Source organism: Leucoraja erinacea, chromosome 1, assembly GCF_028641065.1.
Source record: "Leucoraja erinacea ecotype New England chromosome 1, Leri_hhj_1, whole genome shotgun sequence".
Classification (NCBI taxonomy): domain Eukaryota; kingdom Metazoa; phylum Chordata; class Chondrichthyes; order Rajiformes; family Rajidae; genus Leucoraja; species Leucoraja erinaceus.
This window is the reverse complement of record NC_073377.1, coordinates 142,698,096-142,724,186: the sequence shown is the minus strand read 5'-3', so window position 1 is coordinate 142,724,186 and position 26,091 is coordinate 142,698,096. Positions and strand designations below refer to the sequence as shown.

The 26,091-nt window shown below is 43.2% G+C and overlaps 1 protein-coding gene across 3 annotated transcripts in view; it reads left to right on the top strand.

The window, feature by feature from the left end:
• tmem192 (transmembrane protein 192) overlaps nucleotides 1–26,051 on the top strand; it is a 29,244-nt gene extending 3,193 nt beyond the window's left edge. Inside the window, exons 2-6 of one of the 3 annotated variants that reach the window (XM_055644942.1) lie at nucleotides 9,180–9,329; nucleotides 12,309–12,558; nucleotides 17,856–17,987; nucleotides 22,929–23,037; nucleotides 25,291–26,051. In XM_055644942.1, the coding sequence (XP_055500917.1) occupies nucleotides 9,180–9,329; nucleotides 12,309–12,558; nucleotides 17,856–17,987; nucleotides 22,929–23,037; nucleotides 25,291–25,414 (765 nt within the window). In that variant the 3' untranslated portion in view covers nucleotides 25,415–26,051. The remainder of the gene's footprint in view (nucleotides 1–9,179; nucleotides 9,330–12,308; nucleotides 12,559–17,855; nucleotides 17,988–22,928; nucleotides 23,038–25,290) is intronic. The other 2 variants (XM_055644952.1, XM_055644960.1) reach the window with 2 other exon arrangements.
• The last annotated feature ends 40 nt before the right edge of the window (nucleotides 26,052–26,091 follow it).

The window sequence follows — 26,091 nt, the reverse complement described above, 5'->3', positions numbered from 1 at the left end:
TCCTAACCATCTTGCAAATACACTATCCCGTGTTCGCATTTCCTCACTCTGCTGCATCAGCTCCCAAGATGAACACCCAAGATGTCCTCTTTATTTAGTAAATGTGGTTTTCCTCATCTGTCTTGGATGAATAATAATAGTAATACATTTTATTTATGGCTGCCTTTCAAGAGTCTCAAGGACACCTAAGTCTCAAGGACACCTCAAGGACCTCACGCCCTCTGAGTCCTGTAGCTCTGCTCTGCTCTCCCCCCCCCCCCCCCCCCCCCCCCCCCCCCCCCCCCCCCCCCCCACAACACAACCATCTTTGAAATGCTGCCAATCTGTACCCCCCGAGGGCTGTGAGGCTTCAAAGTCATAGGAAATATTTAAAAAGGAGTATAAATGTTTGAAAGATTGGGGCATTCAAAGCTCTGGGTCACTTGCCCAATAGAGGAATTAAGATCTGTTAAGGGATCTGCCATGATCTTATCAATTTCCATGCAGTTTGAGGGGTGAGTTAGTCTACTTATGCCCCTAGTTTCTTGTTTGTGTATTCAGGCCACAGGTTTTCTGTTGAACTTCAAACTTATGATGCCTGTAGAGATGTTTCTTCTTCACGGCAGGGCAGAGTTTCTGTTTGCAGTTAATTGTATCTTGGCTCTCCAAGTCATTCCCATCGAACCGCTCCAGGTGTTTTCTGACATGGAAGCTGAGTCTCTTTATAGCTGCTTATTGTGGTGGACTCTGTGGGCACTGGTGTTGGGTGGGAGTTAACAGGTTGTCTGTGACATGTTCTGTAAGCTAAGCTATCGATGGTGGAAATTGTTATTTTAAGAGCTTCAACGTTGATTTTTGTAGTTGCACGATTTCTGTTATTTTTTTTTGGACTTGAGTTTCGTGAGGAAAGGGCAATTTAGATGGCGACCAGTCTAATTGTCATTGCCTATCATGACTAGGATGATATGGTCTTCCTTGTGGTTCCTTGCTTTCTTCCTCTTCTTCTTGCCTAAAGTTGTAAGACAACTTGTTCTGTTTGATCTTCTGTTTGTGCACGCCAGTTTGATTGCATTCGTTGAAACAGGGTGGACCACGTGAAGGTTGCAATCTCCTTGTTTTGATTGCAGAACTGTACACAATGTTTCAAATGCGGCCTAACTGGTTTTACAGAGATGCAACGTGATTTTGTGACCCTTATACTCGATGCCCCGACTGCAGAAGACAAGCATACCATCCTATCTCAATATGTGGTTATTTTCAGGGCATTACATAATTTGGACACCCAGATCCGGCTCCAACAATGCAGTTAAGAGTCTTGCATTAACCTTATGGGCCTGTCCCATTGTATGAGTTCATTCAAGAGTTCTCCCGAGTTTGCCCTGATTCGAACTCGGAGATTTACGTAATGGTCGCTCGTAGGTATTCGGGGCTCTCGTGGACATTTTTCAACATGTTGAAAAATCTTCACGAGTCTTCCCGAGCTTACCGTGTTTCCCGCGTACCTGCCGTTAGCGTTACGAGCCGCTAAGAGATGTTCCGAGCTCCAACGTACCCGCTACGTACATTCTACGTACTTCCACGAGTTTGATTTTTCTTTAAACTCGGGAAAGCTCTTGCATGAGCTCGTACAGTGGGACAGCCCCATCATATTTTCCTCTTTCTTTCAACCTCCCAAATTGCAACATGCGCTTACTTGAATTAAACTCTATCTGCCATTTATTTTTGCCCATATTAATAACTGATCTTTATCCTGTTGTATCCTTTGACAGCCTTCCTCAATGTCTGCAACTCCACTGATTTCTGTGTCATCTGCCAAAACTAGTATCCAGACAATTTACATTTTGTATATGTAATCCCTGCTGGTGTTCAGATCCCTGCTGAACATCACTGGTGGTAGACTCCAACCAGAATGACACCTTCACCATAATATATCTGATATCCTCACAAAATATTGTTTCATGAAAATTCTTATCCATACTCTGCAATGACGGTGCTCTATGGTATAAAGGACTGCTTGGTTTTATTTATGCTACTTGAAGTTGAAACATGTACAACCATGTACAGGTACACAAAAAAGCTGGAGAAACTCAGCGGGTGCAGCAGCATCTATGGAGCGAAGGAAATAGGCAACGTTTCGGGCCGAAACCCATGTACATGTACAGGTTGACTGATCCCAACCTTCCATCAGAGTCACAAACTGAGTTTGTGCACAGCACAAGATGCCTACAGCTTCCACGGTGGCGCAGTGGTAGAATTGCTGCCTAGCAGCGCCGGAGTCCCGGGTTCGATCCCGACTACGGGTGCTGTTTGTATGGAGTTTGTACGTTCTCCCCGAGATCTTCGGTTTCCTCCCACACTCCAAAGACGTATAGTTATGTAGGTTAATTGGATTGGCGTATGTGTAAATTGTCCCTAGTGTAGGATAGTGTTAACGTGCAGGGATCGCTGGTCGGTGCGGACTGGGTCGGCCGAAGGGCCTGTTTCAGTGCTGTATTTGCCGTGCTGGCAAATCCATCCTGCTGGTCTCCCGAGCACTATCGATAGGTACAGGCTGCCCACAGGTCCAGCATTCGCAACCTGGAGAAAACCCGCAGTTTCAGTTGACTGTATATAGTAGTCATTAAGTCGTACAGCTTATTAACCAGCTGGTAGGTCCACCAAAGATAGACACTGAAGAATGGTCTCAACCCGAAATGTCACCTATTTCTTTTCTCTTGAGATGCTGTCTGACTCGCTGAGTTACTCCAGCTTTTTGTGTCTACAGTTTAAACCAGCATCTGCAGTTCCTTCCTACACCTCCTTAGTCCACCATCCTTGCCGACCATCTACACTGACCCCAGCTGCTTGCATTAGGACTGTATCCTTCTAACCCTACCCATGGAAGTGCCTGTTTAAATACCCCATAAATATCATAATTGTATTTGATTTCACCACCTACCTGGACAATGTGTTCCAGATTGTTTAGTTTTCATATACAGCGTGGAAACAGGCCCTTCGGCCCACTGGGTCCGTGCCGACCAGTGATCCCCACATATTAACACTATCCCACACCCACTAGGGACAATTTTTACCAAGCCAATTAATCTACAAACCTGTACGGCTTTGGAGTGTGGGAGGAAACTGAAGATCTCGGAGAAAACCCATGCATGTCAAAAGGGAGAACGTACAAACTCCGTACGGACAGCATCCGTAGTCGGGATCGAACCCGGGTCTCCGGCGCTGCATTCGCTGTAAGGCATAACTCCACCGTGCCACCCAAAGATATCAACTACTCTGAATTTAACTACTCTGTGAATATCCCCTGTAGAACTTCTGCCTGAATCTGCAGGAGTGATAGTGTGTGACTTGAGGCTTCTGTACCTCTTGTCCGATGGTAACGATGAGAAGGGAACAAGGTCCAGATAGTGGGCCCAGCAATTATCCTATTGATAATGGTCACCATCTCCATGCAGAGCCTCATGCAGGTACTTTTGGTGGTGGGGAGAACTGAGCCTGTGATAAACAAGGCTGTGACCACTACCCTGCAATTTCTTGCGTTCCTGTACATTGGAATTGCAGTACCAGGTATTGGTGCAACCAGTCGATTGGGCGGCATGGTGCTGCAGCGGTAGAGTTGCTGCCCTACAGCGCCAGAGACCCGGGTTTGATCCTGACCATTGGTGCTCTCTGGACAGAGTTTGTACATTCTCCCCGTGACCTACATGGGCTTTCCCCAGGTGCTCCTGTTGCCTCCCACACTCCAAAGACGTGCAGTTTGTAGGCTAATTGGCTTGGTAAAATTGTAAATTGTTCCTAGTGTGTGTAGGATAGTGTTAGTGTGCAGGGATCGCTGGTCAGTGCGCAGGCACGTAAATCGCTATCAAAACATGGGGGGACCGGGGGACACACAATTTCTTGGTGGCCTCGCGCGCGTGAACACACTCACATACGTGAGGCTTCAGCCGTGGGCCCTGTGGACGGTAATTAGTGACGGGCGCCGACAGTCGCCAAAAAATCGTGGGGACAGGCCCTTAAATTTCCCATCAAGTCCAGCTCCCACTGGTCGAGATGCAGGTGCTTTGTGATAAAAGCATTGAAGCTTTTTCCTCGGGTGGATTTCCTTCTGAAATGTAGCAAACTATTATTCGTGATTGACTCCAGGTGGCTATTTTATTTCAAGAGCTAAAACGTAATGGCAAGTATTATAAATGGCACATATAAAAGAAAGCTAACAAACCAATGAAGAAACCATCATTGATGGTATAATTTTCAGTAGCACCCATCACCTGTTTGTCCTCTGATTTAGTTGTGCACAAGTGTGTTGTCTTGTGGATCACTCAAAGAAATTACCTGTAAAATTGAATGTGATTACTATCAATCGAGAACAGCTTTTATAAAGCGTGAATTGCTACATTATTATATGCATGTGTCGTGGAATAATATGGAGAAAAATCATGGGTGATGTTTCTGGTCGGGACCCTTCTTCAGACTTCAACCACTAGAGCGGCCTCACAGCGCCAGAGACCGGGTTCAATCCTGACTTCGGGTGCCATCTGTGTGGAGTTTGCCCATTCTCCCTCTGACCATGTAGGTTTCCTCCTGTTCGAACAAAGGTCCCGACCCGAAACGTCACCCATTCTATAACTCCAGAGAAGCTGCCTGACCATCTGAGTTACTGCAACACTTTGTGTTTGGAGGTTTAAACAATCCTAACGTCAGACGGGAGCGGTGCCCCCAGGCCCACAGCCAGCACAGAGAAGCAGTGCTAATTCCAGCTCAACTCTGCCTGTCTCGTCGGGTTAACCTACAGCCCTGCCTGGACCGACGGGACACCAGCCCGGAGCCGTGGAGCTAGCACTGCTTCTCTGCGCTGACCGTAAGCCTGGGCCATATTTCCCGTAAGTCCAGGCAGGGCTGTAGGTTAACCCGGCGAGATAGGCAGAGTTGAGCTGGAATTAGCGCTGCTTCTCTGCGCTGGTTGTGGGTCTGGGGGCGCCGCTACCGTCTGACTCTCGACGTTTCTGGCCACCCCCGGGCGTGGGAGGGGGGGCACTCGGGTGGGGACTGGGGTGGTCCAGTGGCGGTTCGGCAGCGATTGCAGCGCCGGAGACCTGGGATCGATCCTGGCTGCGGATGAGGCGCAGGTCCGTGTCCAGGGCTGCCAAGAGTGGTTTTCGCTTGTGACCCTCAGACCTGGGCATGCATTTCAAGCTCCGCTCTATGATCTTTGCTCCACCAGGACGCATCCCTCCAATCACCGTGCTCTATCCTCCGTCCAATCCCCCTACGTCCGCCTCTGACCAACTCCTCCCTCCAATCATCGTACTGAATCATCATGTTCCTCCCCCACTGCCTGCTGACCGACGTCTCTCGTCCAATCGCCCTCGATCAGCAGTCTCACCCCCACTGTCTCACGGAAAGCGGAGATTTCACCGAGTTTTAAAATCCGGATAACAAAAAATGGGGGGGAGGGGTTGTCTCCCACCTCTCAAAACAGGGGGGGGGGGGGGGGGGGGTGTTTCCCCCTGGCCCCCCGGGATTTCCTCCCCTATCGGTGCGGACTCGGTGGGCCGAAGTACCTGTTTCCGTGCTGTATCTCTAAACTAAAAACTAAACGGTAGAAGTTTGTTACTCTATTTGGTAGTGTGCCAAATCTCTTTAAACTGATGTTCTACAGATTTATTGCCGCTATGTTCTCTCAAGGGGCCCTTTCATTCCTAGCTGCCCTCTCTCCTATTATTGATATTTGTGTAGAATACCCTGGGGATCCCCTTAAGCCTTCTTGCCAAGGATGGTTTATGACCTTGTTTTGCCCTCTTAACCTCTATTGTTCCTCGAGGGTCTCACTTATTGTTGTTGGCTATATCTCTCACATGCTTCCATTTTCTTCCTGATCAGATCATCAATAACTTTTATCATACAAAGTTGTCAAACCTGGCACCTTTTACTTTTGCTCTTCGTTTTACATGCTGTCCCTCAACTTTCATTGTGTAGGAAGGAACTGCAGATGCTGGTTTAAACCGAAGATAGACAAAAAATGCTGGACTAACTCAGCAGGACAGGCAGCATTTCTGGAGAGAAGGAATGGGACGTGTCTGGTCTAGACCCTTGAGGAAGACTGATCAGTCTGAAGAAGTGTCTCTCTTCTCTCCAGAGATGCTACCTGTCCCGCTGAGTTACTCCAACTATTTGTGTCTATCTTCCCACTTGTTAGATGTTGTTTTTCCCACAACCATCTTCCCAGCCTACGTTCAAACCATATGGCCTCGTTGGATGAACCCTCGGTCATTCTCTTAATCTTCTTCTTTCGTGTGGCGTGCACAGCCTAAAGTTGTTGGACAACTTGTTCTATTTGATCTTCCGTTTGTGCACGTCGAGTTGATTGCATTAGTCGAAACAGGGCGGACCACGTGAAGGTTGCAATCTTCCACCCCATTCTCTTAATGTACTATAGTGAAGAACCGGACAAATGTCCTAGTGAGGTGTATTTGCCAAAATAAACTTGTTTATTTGCCAGATCATCTGTAGTCTTATAATACAACATACTAATGGTGACTAGTGATGTGCCTCAAGATTTGGTGCTGGGCCCATTGCTGTTTGTCATCTATATCAATGATTTGGAGGAGAATGTACATGGCATGATTACTAAGTTTGCAGATGACACTAAGGTGGTTGGTATTGTAGATAGCAAAGAGGGTAGCCAAAAATTGCAGCAGGATCTTAATCGGTTGGGCAGGTTGGCTCAGGAATGTTTGATGAAGCTTAATACTGAGAAGTGCAGGGTGTTGCATTTTTGGAAGTTTAACCAGGGCAGGACAAACACTGTGAATGGTAGGGCTCTGGGATTGTTTTGGAGCAGAGTCATCCAGCATTGTAGGTATTTAGATCCTTGAAAGTGGCGTCACAGATAGGTAGAGTGGCCAAGAAAGCTTCCAGCACATCGGCCTTCATCAGTCAGTATTGAGTATGGAAGTTGGGAGGTTATGTTACAGTTGTACAAGTCTTATGTGAAGCCACATTATGTGTTTTGTGTTCAGTTTTGGTCACCCTGTTGTAGGAAAGATGGAAAGGGTGCAGAGATTTATGGGCCTGTCCCACTTAGGCGACTCTTTAGGCGACTGCCAGGGATTAATTTTAATGGAATTCACCTACGACATCACCTACGACAGCAAAAGATGTCGCCACTGTCGCTGAAAAATGTTCAACATGTTGAAAATGTTGTGGCAGTCGCCTGTGGGACAGGCCCATGACGAGGATATTGCCAGGAGTCAAGGGCTTGAGCTATAGGGAAAGGTTGAGCAAACAAGGACTTTATTCCTTGGAATGAATGAGTGAATGAATAAGTTTATTGGCCAAGTATTCGCATACAAGGAATTTGCCTTGGTGCTCCGCCCGCAAGTGACAACATGACATACAATGACAGTTAGGAATGACACAAAACATTAAACATTAATAATAAAACGTTATCGATTAAACATGTGAATTAAATAAAATACTAGAGCAAAAAGAGGCTACAGATTTTTGGTTATTGAGTAGAGCTACTACTCGTGGAAAAAAGCTGGTTTTATGTCTGGTTGTGGCAGCTTTGACAGTGCAGGAGGATAAGGGGTGATTTTTACATAGATGTACAAGATCATCTGAAGAACAGATAAGGTAAATGCACAGATTCTTGTACCCAGATTGGGGGAAATTGAGAACTAGAGGGCCTAAGTTTAAGGTGAGGGGGAAAGATTTAATAGGAACGAGGGGCAATTTATTTACGCAAAGGGCGGTGGGTATATGGAATGAGCTGTGGGAGGAGAAGGTACAGAAGGTAGTTGCCACAGTCTCTGCCACAGAAGGTATAAGGTAGTTGAGGCCAGTTCATTGGCTATATTCATGAGGGAGTTAGATGTGGCCCGTGTGGCTAAAGGGATCAGGGGGTATGGAGAGAAGGCAGGTACAGGATACTGAGTTGGATGATCAGCCATGATCATATTGAATGGCAGTGCAGGCTCGAAGGGCCGAATGGCCTACTCCTGCACCTATTTTCTATGTCTGTTTCTAGGAGGTGGTTGAGGCAAGTACTATCACAACATAGAAAAAAAACTTTTGGACAGGTACATGAATAGGATAGGTTTGGAGGGATATGGGCCAAATGCAGGCAGGTGGGACTCGTGTCGATGGGGCATAATGGTCGTTGTGGGCAAGTTGGACCGCTGGTCCTTGTTCCACGCTGTATGACTATGAAATACTGGTAATACTGCATTCATAATATTTGTAGTTCTACCATGTAGTTACACAAGGGTCATAAAGGTGAAGAATTTGGCTAAAGTGGGACTTTTGGGAGGGAGGACAAAGGTATGAAAGCCACTGATTTTAAAATAACTAAAAACATAAGCGTTTTGAGAATCCTGTGTGAAAGCTCTTGGCAATCCTTAGTTTTTGAAAGAAAGGCTTTGATTCTGAAAAGAATATGTGATTTATGCCTGTTACGTTTTCAGCTGAAATTTATTTTTAAATAGTTTATAAAAAAAACTTAGCAATTAAACTGCAGTTACCATCCGGATGTTAATCTGCTATTTTCCAACTACATTTTAAAACCAAGTTTGTGTTGAAATAGTTTTGCATGGATGTTACTAAATATTTATTTCACTGAGGAACATCATTCATTTTATATTGGTTTAATTGAATTCTGAGCATATTATGTGCCTTGATTTGTGATGATGCCCTTTGAGTGTTTGTCCTGCTTCAGCAATATGTTCATCAAAATATTTTTATCATGCGACTTATCGTACTGCTTCATTCACTTGTCAATTCTTTCTTTTTCTTGAACTCGGCAAAACCTTTTTGGTTTTGAGATCTTAAATTGCAGCGTTATTGTCGACCTACTTGTTGTATGTTTCTTAACATCACTTCAGAAGGAACCCATACCCTGGTCAGCTGTGACACATGATGCACTTGTATTCCTTTGTGTCTGTGCGTTCCTTGTGACATGTGAGATTCATTGTGAGATGTGTGTGGCTGTGGAAAGGTTTAATGTGGAATGGCAGGATGTGAAGTTTTTTTCTCATTGAAGGCTTCCTTTGTGCCTTTGGATACGAAGCTGAAAATTGCAGACTAACAGTGCTACACTAATTAACTTGACTTGCAAAGGTAAACAAACACCTTGCGGATGCTGTCAGATAAAATATATGTTTTGGGAGTCTTAGATCCTTCATGCATTGTTTCTGTCCCCCCAGAATTCGTCCATTGATGTGACCCAAAGTGTTGAAGAAGATGTACCACTAGACCATCCCCTTCTCTATGCTGATGCTTTGGTTGGCGATGTGAGACCTTACTTTAAAGGTGTGCCAACAATGTGGTGGGGAATTCTGTTAACATTTCTGCATGTGAGTGTTGGATTTCCTATATGGATATCTCTAAATAGAGATTATTTGAAGTGCATTAGAAAACTATTTTAAAAGTTATTTAGTATGAGCTTCCTAAATTTCTAATAATACTTGAGTTTTAAATTGGATGGGCCAGTTTTTTGCACTGTATTTTGGATGGGTCCGTTTTTTGTATAATATTTGCTAATGGGCCACATGATAATTTTTTTAATTGAGTATTTTGTTAAATATTATTTTCCATTGAAAACAGCATTTATAGAATTGTTGGCAACAGAAATTATCTTTCAGTTCTGTAGAACTATTTTTCAATTTTGAAAATATATTTTGATAATCTGGTACATATTTTGAATGCGTAGGAAGGAACTGCAGATGCTGGTTTAAACCGAAGATAGACACAAAATCCTGGAGTAACTTCGCGGGTCAGACACATCTCTGGACAAAAGGAATAGGTGACGTTTCAGGTTGAGACCCTTCTTCAGACTGCGAGTCAGTGGAAAGGGAAACGAGAGATAGACGGTGATATAGAGAGAGATATAGAACAAATTAATGAAAGATATGCAAAAAGGTAATGATTATAAAGGAAACAGGCCATTGTTAGCTGTGGACTAGGTGAAAATGTGTGACAGACAATGAAACTCACCAGGAGGACAGTGAAACTACTACAACAATTAGGGTGGGGGAGGGACGGAGAGAGATGGGGTGCAAGGGTTACCTGATGTTAGAGAAATCAATATTCATACCGCTGGGTTGTAAGATGCCTAACCAAAATATGAGGTGCTGTTCCTCTAATTTGCATTTGCACTCACTCTGGCAGTGGAGGAGGCCCAGGACAGAAAGGTCAGTGTGGGAAGGGGGGGAATTACAGTGTAGATCAGGTAGGCAGTACCAGGCGGACTGAGTCAAGGTGTTCAGCGAAACAATCGCCTGCCTACGTTTGGTCACTGTTGGATACTTTGTCCTTGCACTCATTATGTCCCACTGTAATGGTGCCTTTCAACCTTATTTTCTCAACTTGACTCATTTGAAATAATGTATTTTCCAAAATGATGATGCTGATAGTGAATCAGCAAGATGGGGTAAGGTGAGAGGGAATTGCAGTGCGAAATGACTCGGTAACCCCTGGATTGAATCATGACTAAAGTTAGGAAACACTGCTGAGCAGCATGTTACAGGAATAATAAAACAATCCCACTCGTGCATTTTAAATTTTGATGAAAACATTAACATTTTCAAAGCAAAATCTGAAATTCCATACGCCATAAAAATAAATAACTGACACGATTCCACTCCAACATGTTAAGTTTAAGACCACATAATGCGTGATTTTTGCATCTAAAATCATTCAACACATGAACACAAAAGGACACACAGTGCTGAAGTAACTCAATGGATCAACCAGCATCTCCGGGGAACATGGTTAGGTGACATTTTGGAGCGGGTGCAATTTTGAGTGCCATATCTGAGGAAGGATGTGCTGGCTCTAGTGAGGGTCCAGAGGAGGATTACAAGAAAGATCCCAGGAATGAGTGGGTTAACATATGATGAGCATTTGACTTCACTGGGCCTGTACTCGCTGTAGTTTAGAAGGATGAGGGGGGACCTCATTGAAATTTACCGAATAGTGAAAGGGTTGGATAGAGCGGATGTGCAGAGGATGTATCCACTAGTGGGAGGGTCTAGGACTAGAGGTCATAGCCTCAGAATTACAGGACGTTCCATTAGAAAGGAGATGAGGATAAATGTATTTAGTCAGAGGGTGGTGAATGTTGAATTCTTTGCCACAGAAGGCTGTGGAGGCTAAGTCAATGGATAATTTTAATGCAGAGATAGATAGATTCTTAATCAGTACGGGTGTCGGGTTATGGGGAGAAGGCAGGAGAATGGGTTGGGAGGGAGAGATAGATCAGCCGTTATTGAATGGCGGAGCAGACTTGATGGGCCAAATGGCCCAATTCTGTTCCTATCACTTATATAGACATATAATGCTGGAGTAACTCAGCGGGACAGGCAGCATGTCTGGAGAGAAGGAATGGGTGACGTTTCGGATCGAGACCCTTCTTCAGACTGAAAGTCACGGGAAAGAGAAACGAGAGATATAAACAATGATATAGAGAGATAGAGAACAAATGAATGAAAGATGCAAAAAAGTAACTGACAAAGGGAACGGGTCATTGTTAACTGTAGCGAGGTGAGAACGGGTGGGGGAGGGATGGAGAGAGAGGGAATGCAAGGGTTTAAACAATTAAAGTGTTTAGCAACCAGGAGATCAGGTAGGTCCAGGCAGACTGAGCGAAGGTGTTCAACAAAACGATCACCCAGTTATGTTTGGTCTCGCTGATCTTGGCAATGGATACAGTAGATGAGGTTGGAGAAGGTGCAATTGAACCTCGGCCTAACTCTGAAAGGACTGTCGGGGTCTGTGGACAGAGTCGAGGGAAAATGTATAAGGACAGGTGTTGCATCTCCTGCAGATGCAGGGGAAGGTACCTGGGGAGGGGGTGGTTTGGGTGGGAAGGGATGAGTTAACCAGGGAGTTGCAGTAGACGGAAAGGGGTGGAGATGGGAAGATGTGACAAGTGTTGGGATCCCGTTGGAGGTGGCAAAAATGTAAGAGGACTATGTTTTGTATGCGACAGCTGATGGGGTGAAAGGTAAGGACTAGGAGGACTGTCCCTGTTACGACTAGGAGGAGGGGGAGCAAGGGCGGAATTGCGGAGTACCGGGCTATCTTCAGTTGAAACCAGCATCTGCAGTTCCTTCCTACACTTATGATCTTATGACTCTTCTTCAGTCTGAGTTACTCCTGCACTATATGTACTTTTGTACAAACCAGCATCTGTAGTTCCTTGTTTCTATCTAATGCATGATGAGGATCCGATCCTAACGCGACATAAGGATTAATTGATATGATAAATTGGCACTGCTGATGAGTTCCTTTAAAAAAAATTAATAATAATCGATTCATCTTCTTTGTTCTAGGTTGCTTTTGTGGCTCTAACGTTCACTTTGGGTTTTTTATGTGTCACACCTTACATTTGTAAAAATGTCCTGTGGTCTTTCAAACCCTTGACTGTTATAATCATCGCAAAAGTCGTCCTTTGGATCCTGCATGCTGTCTTTGAATTTTACTTGCAAGCTCAGCACTCCAAAGTCAGAAACAGGGGCTATCTGGCACTGTACCGATCCGTGAGACATTTGAAACACCTGCCACTTTTCATTCATTCTATGGGTGAGCAGAATTTACTTCTAATTGTACAAACAGATTGTTTCTCATAACTCTTGCCACCCATACTAATCAAGAATTTGTCAATCTCGACCAATTACGGCCTCCACAGCCGTCTGTAGCAATGAATTCCACATTCACGACCGGTTCTCTGGATACTTTCATGAGAGAGCTAGATAGAGCTCTTAAAGATAGCGGAGTCAGGGGGTATGGGGAGAAGGCAGGAATGGGATACTGATTGTGGATGATCAGCCATGATCACATTGAATGGCGGTGCTGGCTAGAAGGACCGAATGGACTACTCCTGCACCTATTATCTATTGTCTATTTGCTTGCAACTGCTCAGCATAGTTGTGATCAAAGCAAAGCAACGATACATTTTAATTGTATGTCAATGACCATAGACTGCTTTCCAACTACAACTATGGGTGGCACGGTGGCGCAGTGTTAGAGTTGCTGCCTTGCAGCGCTTGCAGCGCCGGAGACACGGGTTCCATCCCGACTACAGGTAATGTCTGTACATTCTCCCTGCGATCTGCGTGGGTTTTCGCCGAGATTTTCAGTTTCCTCCCACACTCCAAAGACGTATGTAGGTTAATTGGCTTGGATAAGTGTATATCATCCCTAGTGTGTGTAGGATGGTGTTACTGTGCGAGGAAAGCTGGTCGACGCAGACTCGGTGGGTCGAAGGGCCTGTTTCCGCTCTGTATCTCTACAGTTGAGCTGCAGAGCTTAATTTATTTTTCCAACTGGAAGTTTAAATGTTTGGTGTGATAATATGTCTAAGTTTATTAGACGTTGTCATTTTTTAATATTAAATAGTTAATTGCCTAGCTACTGTTCTGCCATCAGTATGAATTTGCTACCACCTGGTGGTTATCAAGTAAATCTGCGACTGGCAGAATATGAAATGCTGTGGAAAACAGCTACTAGAGCAGAAAGAGGGCCATAACCATCATGGATTCATAGAAATCGCAACACATAACTGTTGGCCTGCTTGCCTGCATATGACTACTAATCTATTTAGTTCCTATCTTTTTTTTAAATTTCAAATATCTAACCACTCCATTATAAATTGGGCATCTATTTCTATGTCTGCTTTGAGTCCATTTACTATCCATCATTCTTAAGTAAGAAAAAATCTCATCCATTCCCATTTCCACCATGCAGTGATTAATCTGAAATTCCTTTTTGCTGATACATCAGCCTGTGAAAACAATCCATAAAAAAGATTAAAAAAACTTATTTTATCTATTTTAGTTCTTAGTTTTTCATAGCAATGACATCTGAAACATAACCTCGGTTGTAATAAACTGCACTCGAGTTCTAATTTAGCTAACATTTTAACATAAAAAAAAATAGAACCCCTGGATGCACTATATTCTTTCTTGTGTTTTTTAACTTCATGTGCTCTGTACTTTTGTATTTCCATTTTTGCCTCCTCCATGTCAATGGCAAGCTTCTATTTCCTCGCATCTGCCCCCAGATGAAAAGTCTTTCAACTTTAGAGTTACAATGAGGAAACAGGCCCTTTGGTACACCGAGTCTGTGCCGACCTGTACTACACTGTACTACACACTAGGGACAATTTACAGTTTTACCAAAGCCAATTAAGCTACAAACCTGTATGTCTTTGGAGCACCCGGAGGAAACTCACTCCGTTAAAGGGAGAATGTAGAAACTCCGTACAGTCAGCACCTGGGGTCAGGATCTAACCCAGGTTTCTGGCGCTGTAAGGCAGCAACTCTACCGCTGCACCACTGTGCCGCCCATGTCATGGAGTAACACAACACGGAAACTGGCCTCTCAGCTCAACGCATCCGTGCCAGTCAAGATGCGGCATCTCTAGTCTGAAGAAAGGTCTCGACCCGAAACGTTCAGTCTGACGGTCTCGATCCGAAAAGTTCAGTCTGAAGAAGGGTCTCGACCCGAAACGTCACCCATTCCTACTCTCCAGAGATGATGCCTGTCCCGCTGAATTACTCCAGCATTTTGTGTCTACCTTCGATTTAAACCAGCATATGCAGTTCTTTGCTGCTAATTTTGTCCACTCCACTGCGATATCTCCTCGAGGTATGCCTACTTTGAAGAAGTTCTCCTCTCTCCGACATCAGTCTGAAGAAAGGTCTCGACCCAAAATGTCACCCATTCCCTCTCGCCAGAGATGCTGCTTGTCCCGCTAAGTTACTCCAACCTTTTTGTGTCTACCTTCGATTTAGACCAGCAACTGCAGTTCTTTCCTACACATCTCATCGAGTCCCATTTGCCACGTTTCGCCCATATCACTCTAAACCTTTCCTATCCATCTACTTATCCAATCATGATTTTATACGCCTTTTAAGATCGGGTAGATGCACAGTCTTTTACCCAGAGTGGGGGAATCGAGGACCAGAGGAGATGGGTTCAAGGTGAAGGAGAAAAGATTTAACAGGAATCCGAGAGGTAACTTGTTCACACAGAGGGTGGTGGGTATGTGGAACAAGCTGCCAGAGGAGCTTGTTCCGTCTTTTGGTTTCTCCATCAAACCATCTGATTTATTTATTACTGAAGGATCTGAGAAGATCAACTTTTCTTCCGATGTTTTCATCCCTTTCATTTATTTGTAGGAAGGAACTGCAGATGCTGATTAAAACTGAAGATAGACACAAAATGCTGGAGTAACTCCTTCTTAAGATGGGTCTTGACCTGAAACGTCACCCATTCCTTCTCTCCAGAGATGCTGCCTGTCCCACTGAGTTACTCCAGCATTTTGTGTCTCTTCCCTTCATTCATTTCCATGAGTGCATATCTCACCACTTTGGCTTCCTTGGCTTGTGTTATCAGTGCCTGCCATAGTATACCAGTCTATGTGTTTCTGTCCTGATTTCCCCTTTCACCTCAGCTTTTCACATTTATCCTGTTTATCTCTTGGACTAATTTCTATTTTTTTTTTTTCCTTTCTGAAAGGGTTGATTTGCCTAGTACCTGTTCTCGCTTCTCTTAAGCTAGCAATGTTACAAAATTTTGAGATTTTAAAAATCAAGTCTGCAATTTATCCCATCAGATAAAGCATAACAACAAGTTTAATTTGACACCAAATTCACTTTCATATCTCAAGTATTAAAAAAGTTATGGCCATTTTCATACTCGGAAATTAGCATCTTGTTCCCTATTGTTTTTCAATGGACATTACAAAAAAGCTGTGATCTTGGATAGTCAAAAGCCCGTAACTTTCTTAAGAATTAAGAGAACTGAATGAAATTTTCACCTATCATAGATTGAAGCATTCTGAAAAAATATAAAACAATCTTACTTGGATGACATGAAATTAAAGCATATAATTAGCTAATTACCTAATTGTAGCTAATATCAAAATTGACCGATGTGACAGAAATGGTAATAAACAACCAGACTGCCTTGAAAATTCAAAAATGTGATATTCTCAAGATCAGAACTTTAATATTATTGCATAATATGCTGTAAGTCAGTTATGGATAGGTAAATAAATTACAATTTCTAGCAAAAGACCAAGTCTTTATGGAGAAGATCAGCTGCTAGCTGGTACATTGGCATATCATAATCAGTAGCATCATCATACTCCTCAGACTGCAACCAATAAGCAACTCTGTACACATTGTTTTTCCTCAATTTTTCAATTTTAGAAAAAAAGGTAGAGATTATAAAGTTAAACGCTAAAACAAATAGTAAATACTAAAAAAGAAAATCATGTTTAATCAAAATTCAATTACTAGATATAAACATCTATCCATTTCTTAAATAGCCTAAGTGTCCAAAGATTATTCACAAATAATTCACAATATAACATGATTTTTATATCTAATTTACATTAATTTATAGGCCAAATGGAAGGAATTTAGTGTTCAATTTCTGTAAATAAATGCCCATTTAAATCGGCTTTCTAGTGGGTTCCTGTGAACGCGCTGGTTTAGAACGTTCACATTGCGCTGGATTGGTGCCCTCAAATGCCGAGAAAAATACTGCGGGATATAAAAAGCCCAAAATGAACTACTCGCTATAGAAAACTTTATCAACAGGGTTATATACACGCCCCATTTAATGTAAAAATAAGGTACATACCTTTAATTATTTGCTTTATAAAACCCTGGGGCTGCGAGAGGTTGCGGAGTGAGAGAGTGATTTTAAAACTATTATAACTATTATTCGAGGCCTATAAAACTAATAATACCTTTTGCGACCGGGTCTTGCAGCGATTTTTCGTTAATGATTTACTGGGCTGAACATCTGCGATTGGAACAGCCTAGTAAAAATCGCGTTTTAAACCCGCCCCCTCCAAACAGCGCCAAAATCGCGGACATGGCTTTGGGCAGATTCCCAATGACGATTCAGGTAGGTTTTGTAACATACCTACTTAAGCCGGTCTCGGTTTCTAATAATTAAAACTAAATAAATTATTAATTCAACTTATTAAAGCCAATTTCCTTTTAACCAATCTACTTTAAAGAGGTCATTTTTATTTTGGTTTGCAAAGATAGACACAAATTGCTGGAGTAACTCAGTTGGTTACACAGCATCTTGGAGAAAAGGAATACGAGACCCTTCTTCAGACTCTATCTGCCTGTCCCATTGAGTTACTCCAGCATTGTAGGCCTATCTTCGGTGTAAACCAGCATCTGCAGTTCCTTCTTACTCATTTTATTTTGCAAAAAACTGTCTGAATGTGTTCAGCATTTTGATTTTATTTTGTTTGATTTCTTGTCCACTCATTTTATTTTGCAAAAAACTGTCTGAATGTGTTCAGCATTTTGATTTTATTTTGTTTGATTTCTTGTCCAGCAGGTGATGGACGCATACTCCTTACAATTAACTGGGTGACAAGGTCCAACTGGTCTTCCTAATTCAACACTCATAGCCTTGGAAGGGATCATTAATTAATTGGGATCAATGAGATCAACGGCCATTCAGTAAACTGGACTGGCATAAATGCAACTGTAAATGATGCACGAGTTTCCATAGTTACCCCCTTTCACTCCACTTCCCCCTCCCCCCTACTTCCCTCAACCACCTTCAGAGGGTGCAGCGAGACTATTGGTGCTCAGGAATCCATGCTCCATAATTGGAAGGGTGGAAGGGTGGCAAAGGAAAAAAGAGGCCTCTCCTTTGAGGTGAAGTGTTTTATTTTACTGGCTAGTTCAGTAAATTTTCATGGACAGAAATTTAAAAAAAATCAAACGCTGCAAAATGCAATGTTCACTCTGTAAGGTTTTTTTTATGCATTAGAATATTGTGATACATAACTTCTCAGGAACGTTCACTAATAAACGTATGTTTTTTTTAATATATAGGAAATGTAGTTATCCTGCTTATATTTGCCACGCAGCTGTCCTTTGAACTGAAAGGCCTGATGATGTACCTTATTCTTGGAGTGCTGACAGTGGAGCTATTCTTTTCTTCAGTGTGCCTCTTCATTTACACAGGTGAGGGGAAAAAAACAGCCAGAACCTCCCTGCTGTGTACTTGCAAAGCAGCAGTTACAATAGGCATTGCAATGGATTTAACACGTCTGTTTACAATTGAATAGTACTCATACTTCCTAAACCTCACCCTTTCCTGTTTTTTTAAATTAAAACCAAAGAACCATTCATTTAATCTTTCTGCCTCTTTAACCCCCCCCCCCCCCCCCCCCTTTTCACATTCACCTGTATTCCATTCACTAACCAGTATAAAAGCTATGAGGAAAATCTTAAATCCACTGACCTGCCCAGGAATCAAATTAGAGTTGGTCCAACAGTTGTAACTATGTGAAGAACAAAACTCATCCTAGGATTTTTAAATTTCAAAATAACAAATTCACAATAAGAAAAATATAGAAAACAAACACTATGCAAAAACTCTTCATACATTTTCAGTATCTGTACATTCTTTAGTCATATTCAGTAGTGTTCACATCTGTCTTTAAACTCATTGTAGTGTGACAGGCAGTTAACTGAATGTATGGAAAGTAATGAATTGGCATTTGAAAGTTCACCACGAACGTGTGTGGATTGGATATTTTGCATACTTGTTCCATTCACATGCATATCAGATGAGGGACATTGTCTCTCTGTCTCTCTCTCTCTCTCTCCCCTCTGTCTCTCTCCCCCTCTCTGTCTCCCCCTCTTCTCTGTCTCTGTCTCTGTCCCCCCCCCCCTTTCTCCTTTTCATAGGCATCTTATGTTAGTGTGGGTAGACACACAATGCCGGGGTTACAATGCCGGGGTAACTCAGCAGGACAGGCAGCATCTCTGGAGAGAAGGAATGGGTGACGTTTCAGGTTGACACCCTTCTTAAGTTAATGTCCATTAATTTACATTTACATCCTAAATAATTTGGGTATTTCATGAACCTTGTTTAATGCCATATTTGTTTGAATGTTTTGTTTTAACATGATTCAAACTTGAAGAGAAGGAGGAACATTGTTTTTTCATTTGTCCGTTTCTTCCAGCCAATCATTCTCCACTCACTCAAAAGATTAGCAATACTCTGCAGTTTTATTTGTTCTAATGGATACCTGGCACAAGGGAAGTGCAGGTGCAGGTATACAAAAAAAAAAAATCACAAAGTGCTGGTGTAACTCAGCGGGTCAGGCAGCATCTCTGGAGACATGGATAGGAGATGTTTCATTTCTGACCTGTCCCAACCCGAAATGTCTCCTATTCATGTCCTCCCAATATGCTGCCTGATGCACTGTGTTGCTCCAGCACTTTGATTTTTTTTTCTCCATTCTTATATTGTGTCAACATGGATACTAGAAACTGCAAACGCTGATTTACAAAAAACCCCCACAAAATGCTGGAGTACCTCAGCAAATCAGGCAGCATCTCCAGAGTACGCGGCAAGGTGACATTTCAGGTCAGGATCCTTTTTCAGACTGGTGATGTTTCTTCAATCTGAAGAATGGTCCAGACCTCAAATGTCAGGATCTTTGGTCTGAAGAAGGATCTCGACCCGAAACATCACCCGTCCAATTGGGTATGGCTGCCCAGCCTGCAGCTGTCTGCCTTTTCACTACTTTCTTTTATTTTTAGTGTGTTTAAAAAGTGTTTTGTTTGGAGGTCTATTCTTTTTTATGTGGGGGGGGGGGGGGGGGGGAAGGGGAAACTGCTTTTCCTAGTCCCTACCTGGTCGGAGAGGCGGCTTTTCTCCGGGCAGCATCTTCAACCCGTCCTCGCGGCCTACCAACGGGTCTGGAGCGGCGTTTCCTGAGGGGATCGACCAGAACCATGGTTTCGGCGGCGACACAGCGCTGGAGTGCCATTTCCTGAGAGGAGCGGGCGATGCCTTGCCCGGGTTGCTGCACTGGACCTCTGGAATGCTGAGACCGCCAATGGAACATCGCGGAGCTGCGGGACTGTGGTGCGGCCAGCCGCGGGCGGCGACGCTGAACTTTAACATCGGGAGCCTGGGATCTCTCGGCGAAATCACCAGTGGTGGAGCTCCATCCAGCGCGGCCTGTTGGCTTCAGAAATCTCCGGTAAGGAAGCGGCCGTTCCAGGTGTCCCAAGCCGCTGAGAGGGTTCTCCCGACGCCAGAGCACCATCACCCGGCGAAAAGAGCCTGAAACATCGGGCCGCCGTAGCGGCGACTGCGGAGGCCTCAATAGGCCCGACCATGGGTGGACAAGGGGATAGGGACTGGACTTTGTGCCTTCCCTCACAATGGGAACCATTGTAGGTGGTGCTTTTATGTTTATTGTTAAATTCCTTTATAATGATATGTTGTATTCTTATTAATGTGCTGCAATGGCAACTTGAGTTTCACTACACCAAGTTGGTGAATGTGACAATAAATTATCCTTTGAACCCATTCCTTCTCTCCAGAAATGCTGCCTGTCTCGCTGAGTTACTCCAGCATTTTGTGTCTATCTATGGTATACTAAATTGGGTTTATACATTTGCACCTTGTGCCAAAAATTGCATTGATTGCTGAACTGAAGGTTTGATTTATTACAAACATGTAAAGACCCAATGCCTTGGTAAGTCACTATTAAAACCCAACAAACTAGGGTGAGGGGATGTACAAAAAAAATGTTGTACTAAAGACTCCTTGGCTATACATTCACCCTCTGGATTCTGTGGATCTCTCGTTCTTGTTTTCTTCAAAAGACACACCCAAGTTTACTTCTTATGATCTTGCTTTTATCAGCAAATTGATCCAATTTAAAAATCTGCCTGGTATCGTCTACATTTTTTTTAGATTGAATTTTTTCTCATTTTAGGAGCATTTTAGTTAATGTCACCACATATTTTAGCTGATGCTCCATGTTTCAATTTGAACAATAAATTTGCTGTGTTTCTTAGAATTTTTCTGAAACTAAACCAGCAAAAACAAATGGCTTGCCTTGTTATCAAGAGCTGTTAAATTCCAAATAGTTTCATTGATCTACAGATTAGTGATTTTATGTAAAATATCGAGTCTGTGGCTCCACATTAATTGCTGTGCATCTAACATGTCCTGTCTGACTTCGTTGGAATAAACAGACTGTCAAGGGGTGATTGATGATGGACTGAATTAGTTTATAACGTGCCATTTCCAATCTTGCACCTCACTGCAAGAACTTATTTTAAGTTTATTTATTGGCTACACAATTTTCCTCCAAAGCTGGTGGTCCCTGGCTATTTTGTCCACAGCCTTCTCAAAAGTGCTATTTTCACCAATAGTTACAACACTGGTGGGAAGACTAATCTACCAGAAGAACATGTTTGCCTGACCCTCTCTAACATCGTACTGTAAATTGAACTGTCTGTATCTTGCGTAAATCTGTGTATGTGCACTAAAATCAGCTCCCAGCTATAGTCAGTTCATTTATCCAACTAATTATCAATTTTTGGTTCTAAGTGAAACTTGTCTAACTTTTCCCATTTTTCAGTTCATTTAAATTGACTTTTATCTTAAAATTATTGGGGGGTTTTATTTGGGGGAACTGGGACCATGTGATAGAGTAAACACCCATTCTGATGGATCCCTCCTTTCCACCCTCTCCTCTTGTGTGGTTTATGGGCCATTTAAAAAGGAGGGATCGGGAGGCATTTAAAACAAAATAAAGATTTGCCAATGCATGGCACAGTGGCGCAGTTGGTAAACCTGCTGTCTCTCAGTGCCAGAGCCCCGGGTTCAATCCTTCCCTCGGGTGCTGTCTGTGTGGAGTTTGCACGTGCTCGCTGTGACTGCGTGGGCTTTTTCCAGGTGCTTCAATTTTCTCCCACATTCCTAAGTCTATTGCGTCTCTCTCTCCTCCTCATTTCTTGTGTGACACCCAATTGTTTACTTTTCACCCCCAGCCTTTGTCACTTACGCCAACCAAGAAGAGGGAAACGTAAAGCCGGAGGAAGGGATGTAGGTGGAAGGGGGGCGGTGGAAAAGGGGGGAAATATAAGAAATTGGGACAGGAGATGAGCAAACAAAGGAAGGAAAAGGATCGGGGTGACTAGGATTGAGAAAGATGGTGGGAGAAATGTGTGCACTGGGGTGGAGGCAAGGGAAAGAGAGGGGGAATATGGGCATTATCAACTGAAATTGGATAGTTTAATGTATTCGCCATTGGGTAGTAAGCAATCCATGCTGTTTTACCAGTTTGCTTTGAAAGACACCAAAGACATTGAACACTATTTTACGTTAGTGAAACAAGTATGGACCAGGTGACCGTTTTGCCGAACACTTCCATTTTATTCTGTATGTACATTAAATTCCCCAATTTCAAGTAATGTCCCTGACCCAGCGTGCGTTCATTTCTTCCACCAGCTCCGACTACCCCAGTCATACCCCAGCCTTTCCCTTACTTTCTACGCTCATCTCCCATCCCGACTCCCACGTTTCCCTTGTATCCCTCTCTTTCTCCTTCCTCTACCTTTACATTTCGCTCCTCCGCTCCTCTCCTTTATCTGACATCCTTTTCTCCATCTCGCCTCCAGCCTTTTCCATCCATCTGCTAATCACTCCCTCACCTGTATTCACCTACCATTTATAGACACAAGATGCTGGAGTAACTCAGTGGGACAGGCAGCATCGCTGTGAGAAGGATTAGGTGATGTTTTTGGTCGAGACCCTTCCTCGGGGGTTATTTTCTCGACCCGAAACATCACCCATTAGTTCTCTCTGTAGATGCTGTCTGTCCTGCTGAGTTACTCCAACATTTTGTGTCTATCTTCAGCATCTGCAGTTCCTTCCTACACCTATCATTTACCAGGCTCCCACCGCCACCTTCCTTTTACAGCTTTCACCCATCCCAATCCAGAATATCCTGTCGATTTTCTTTGCACAAATGCTGCCGGGAGTTATTCCAGCACTTTCTGTTTTTTTGTACAATGTCAAGTCGTATTGATAAATGATATGTCCTTTTTATGAAGCAAACTAAATTATAACTCGCTTTTCTCCCACAGTGAAGATCGCAAAGTTCAATATGATGAAACCATGTCCTGATATCCAAGAGGAAGAGAGAAGACATCGATATCCTAATCGCACTAACATTCTGTCAGAGACTGGGTTCAGGTGAATGTCTCAATCATTTTAACCACCGCCTGTGAATATTACCACTTCCAACAATGACAACATTTTTTTTCCCCCTGCTCAAATAACCTAGACTGTTATGGTTATTGTTTTAAAGAGGAAGAGCAACTAATTATTCAATTCGGGGATAAAACAGAAAACATTCTAACACACTGCTAGGCGACATGCACTATCACTGGCATCAGAGTCTGAAGAAGGATCTCAACCCGAAACGTCACCCAATCCTTCTCTCCAGAGATGTTATCCGTCCCACCGAGTTACTCCAGCATTTTGTGTCTATCCTCATAGTAAATACACTCTATATGTAGTTCAAAAAAACACAAAACCAATTCTGAACAGCGACCTCTAATTTAAAGGCTTCTAAAAATAGTTTTCTGTTATCTTAAGTTTATCCAGAGGTTGTCTAACCATGAGAGATCCCAGGTTTTAAATTACCATTGTGCAGTGTTAAACTATGCTGACTTCAGCAATGAAAAAATGCTGAGACCTGTCTTGGCTCCCCTTTGTCCAGGTTAAGTTCCCCTTGAGATCCAGTGGAAAAGAAATGACACGATATGGCTGAATGCCAGCTCAGAATGCAAGGCTGCTGATTGCAGTGACCTTGTCAATGTGCATTTGTCTGCGTCGTCAACTGTGGAACAAAACGTGCAGAGTAGAACGCAGCTGGCCACTTGCACGTATACGCACATTGAGCACTGCCAACCAATACCCAATTTCTCCTCGTGAGGTTTGACAGTGCAACAAATTGATTGGGGTTAGACGCAAAAAGCTGAAGTAACTCAGCGGGACAGGCAGCATCTCTGGAGAGAAGGATTGGGTGACGTTTTGGGTCGAGACCCTTCTTCAGACTGGGTAGCCTGAAACGTCGCCTATTCCTTCTCTCCGGTGATGCTGCCTGTCCCGCTGTTACTCCAGCTTTTTGCGTCAATCTTCAGTTTAAAACAGGATCTGCAGTTCCTTCCTACATAAATTGATTGGGGTGTTGGAAGGCAAGACCAGTCACTGAAACTGTTTTCTGGTTGGGTAAAGGAAATTAGCCAGACGGCAGTGGATCCAGGGAATATTTCAGATAGTAGTACAAAAATAAACTAAGATTGGGGTGATCTAATCTAATGAGTATAGAAGTTGGGAGGTCATGATACAATTGTATAAGATGTTGGTAAGGCCGTGTTTAGAGTATTTTGTTCAGTTCTAGGCACCATGCTATAGGAAGATGGTGTCAAGCTGGAAAGGGTGCAGCAAAGATTTACGAGGATATTGCCAGGACTAGAGGGTCTGAGCTATAGGGAGACATTGAGTAGGCTGGGACTATTCCTTGGAGCGCAGGAGGATGAGGGGTGATCTTATTGAGGTGTATGAAATCATGAGAGGAATAGATCGGGTAAATGCATAGAGTCTCTTTCCCAAAGTAGGTGACTCGAGGACCAGAGGACATACATTTAACATGAAGTAGAAAAGATTTAATAAGAATCTGATGGGTAACTTTTTCAGACATCGGGTGGTGGGGGTATTAGAACGAGCTACCAGAGGAGGTAGTTGAGGCAGGAACTATCCCAATGTTTAAGAAACAGTTAGACAGGTACATGGATAGGACAGGCTTGGAGAGATATGGGCCAAATGCGGGCAGGTGGGACTAGTGTATCTTCTCTTTGGCATTAATTCCAGCAACACCAACCGACTCCAACTGGTCCAGAATGCAGCCGCCCGACTCATTACACACACCAAATCCTGGCACCACATCACCCCAGTCCTCAAAGAACTTCACTGGCTTCCCATTTCCCACCGGATCATCTACAAAATCCTGGTCCTCACCTACAAAGCCCTCAACCACTTGGCCCCCCCTTATCTCACTGACCTCCTCTCCCCCTACCAACCCTCACGGTCCCTCAGATCCATTTCAGCCAGTCTCCTCTCCATTCTGAAATCCAACCTCTGCACTTTTGGAGACAGAGCCTTCTCCAGGGCAGCTCCCAGGCTCTGGAACTCCCTCCCACAATTGATCCGAACTTCTGAGTCCCTCACCATCTTCCAGTCTCGCCTCAAGACCCATCTCTTCACCTCTGCATACCCTTAGTCCCATGTCCCCTCCACTTTGCATCTCTGACTTACTGCTCTATTTTGTTTTGTTCTTGACTCACCATGTAAAGCGACTTTGAGTCCTTGAAAAGCGCTATACAAATAAAATGTATTATTATTATTATCTGATGAAAATACGACGTGTTTACTTTTCTTAAGGGATGGATCAAACTTGGAAAACCTGGTAGAAAAGCAAGCGGACCTCATTGATTACTTAAAAATGCACAATGTGCAATTAAGTAGAAGACTGCTGGCCTTAATATCTCAACAAGTCCGGGACTGAGCTTCTGAAAGCTTATAAACTAGGCAAAGAGAGAAAGGAGGTTTGTGCTTTGAATGTTGCTACCAGCATGACAATTTCAAATGTGGAATTAGAATGGAAATTTGTTAAAATAACAACTTGAAGGTGTGTTGAATGGCTTTGAGAATCAAGGTTTGCTACGAGCACTTACATGTTTTCCTTTTAAAACTTCTGTTGTACCATTCAATCATGTGACAAGATTAAGACCGCAAAATTAACTTGCCCAACCTGTGTCAAAGGTCTGTTGTGAACTGTAATCTAGAATAATTACATGTCTGAGCCAGTAAAGATTTTTCTCCTTGCTTTTGTAATCTTGACATTCGCTACCTATAACAGATTTGAAGATGTATATGCTAAAAGTGACTTCCTTTAAGAAATGTTGTACAAGCTATGAAGATATTAAGGGTGTTAAGCTACGCTCGTGAATTGTGCTAAGTATTCCTGGTTGAATTTGAACTGATATGTTAGTTACTTCAATACAAAGCTGTATGAACTTCTCGTTACATGACTGTGCTGTAAGTCACTGTGCCAGGCTGTGGTTTGCATTCTATGATTTGTACAGACTAATGTTAATAATAATTATACAATTTATTCATAAAACTCACTGACTACTTTCTAATCGTTTTGTACAATTTGACATTTTATTCTTCAACTTCCTG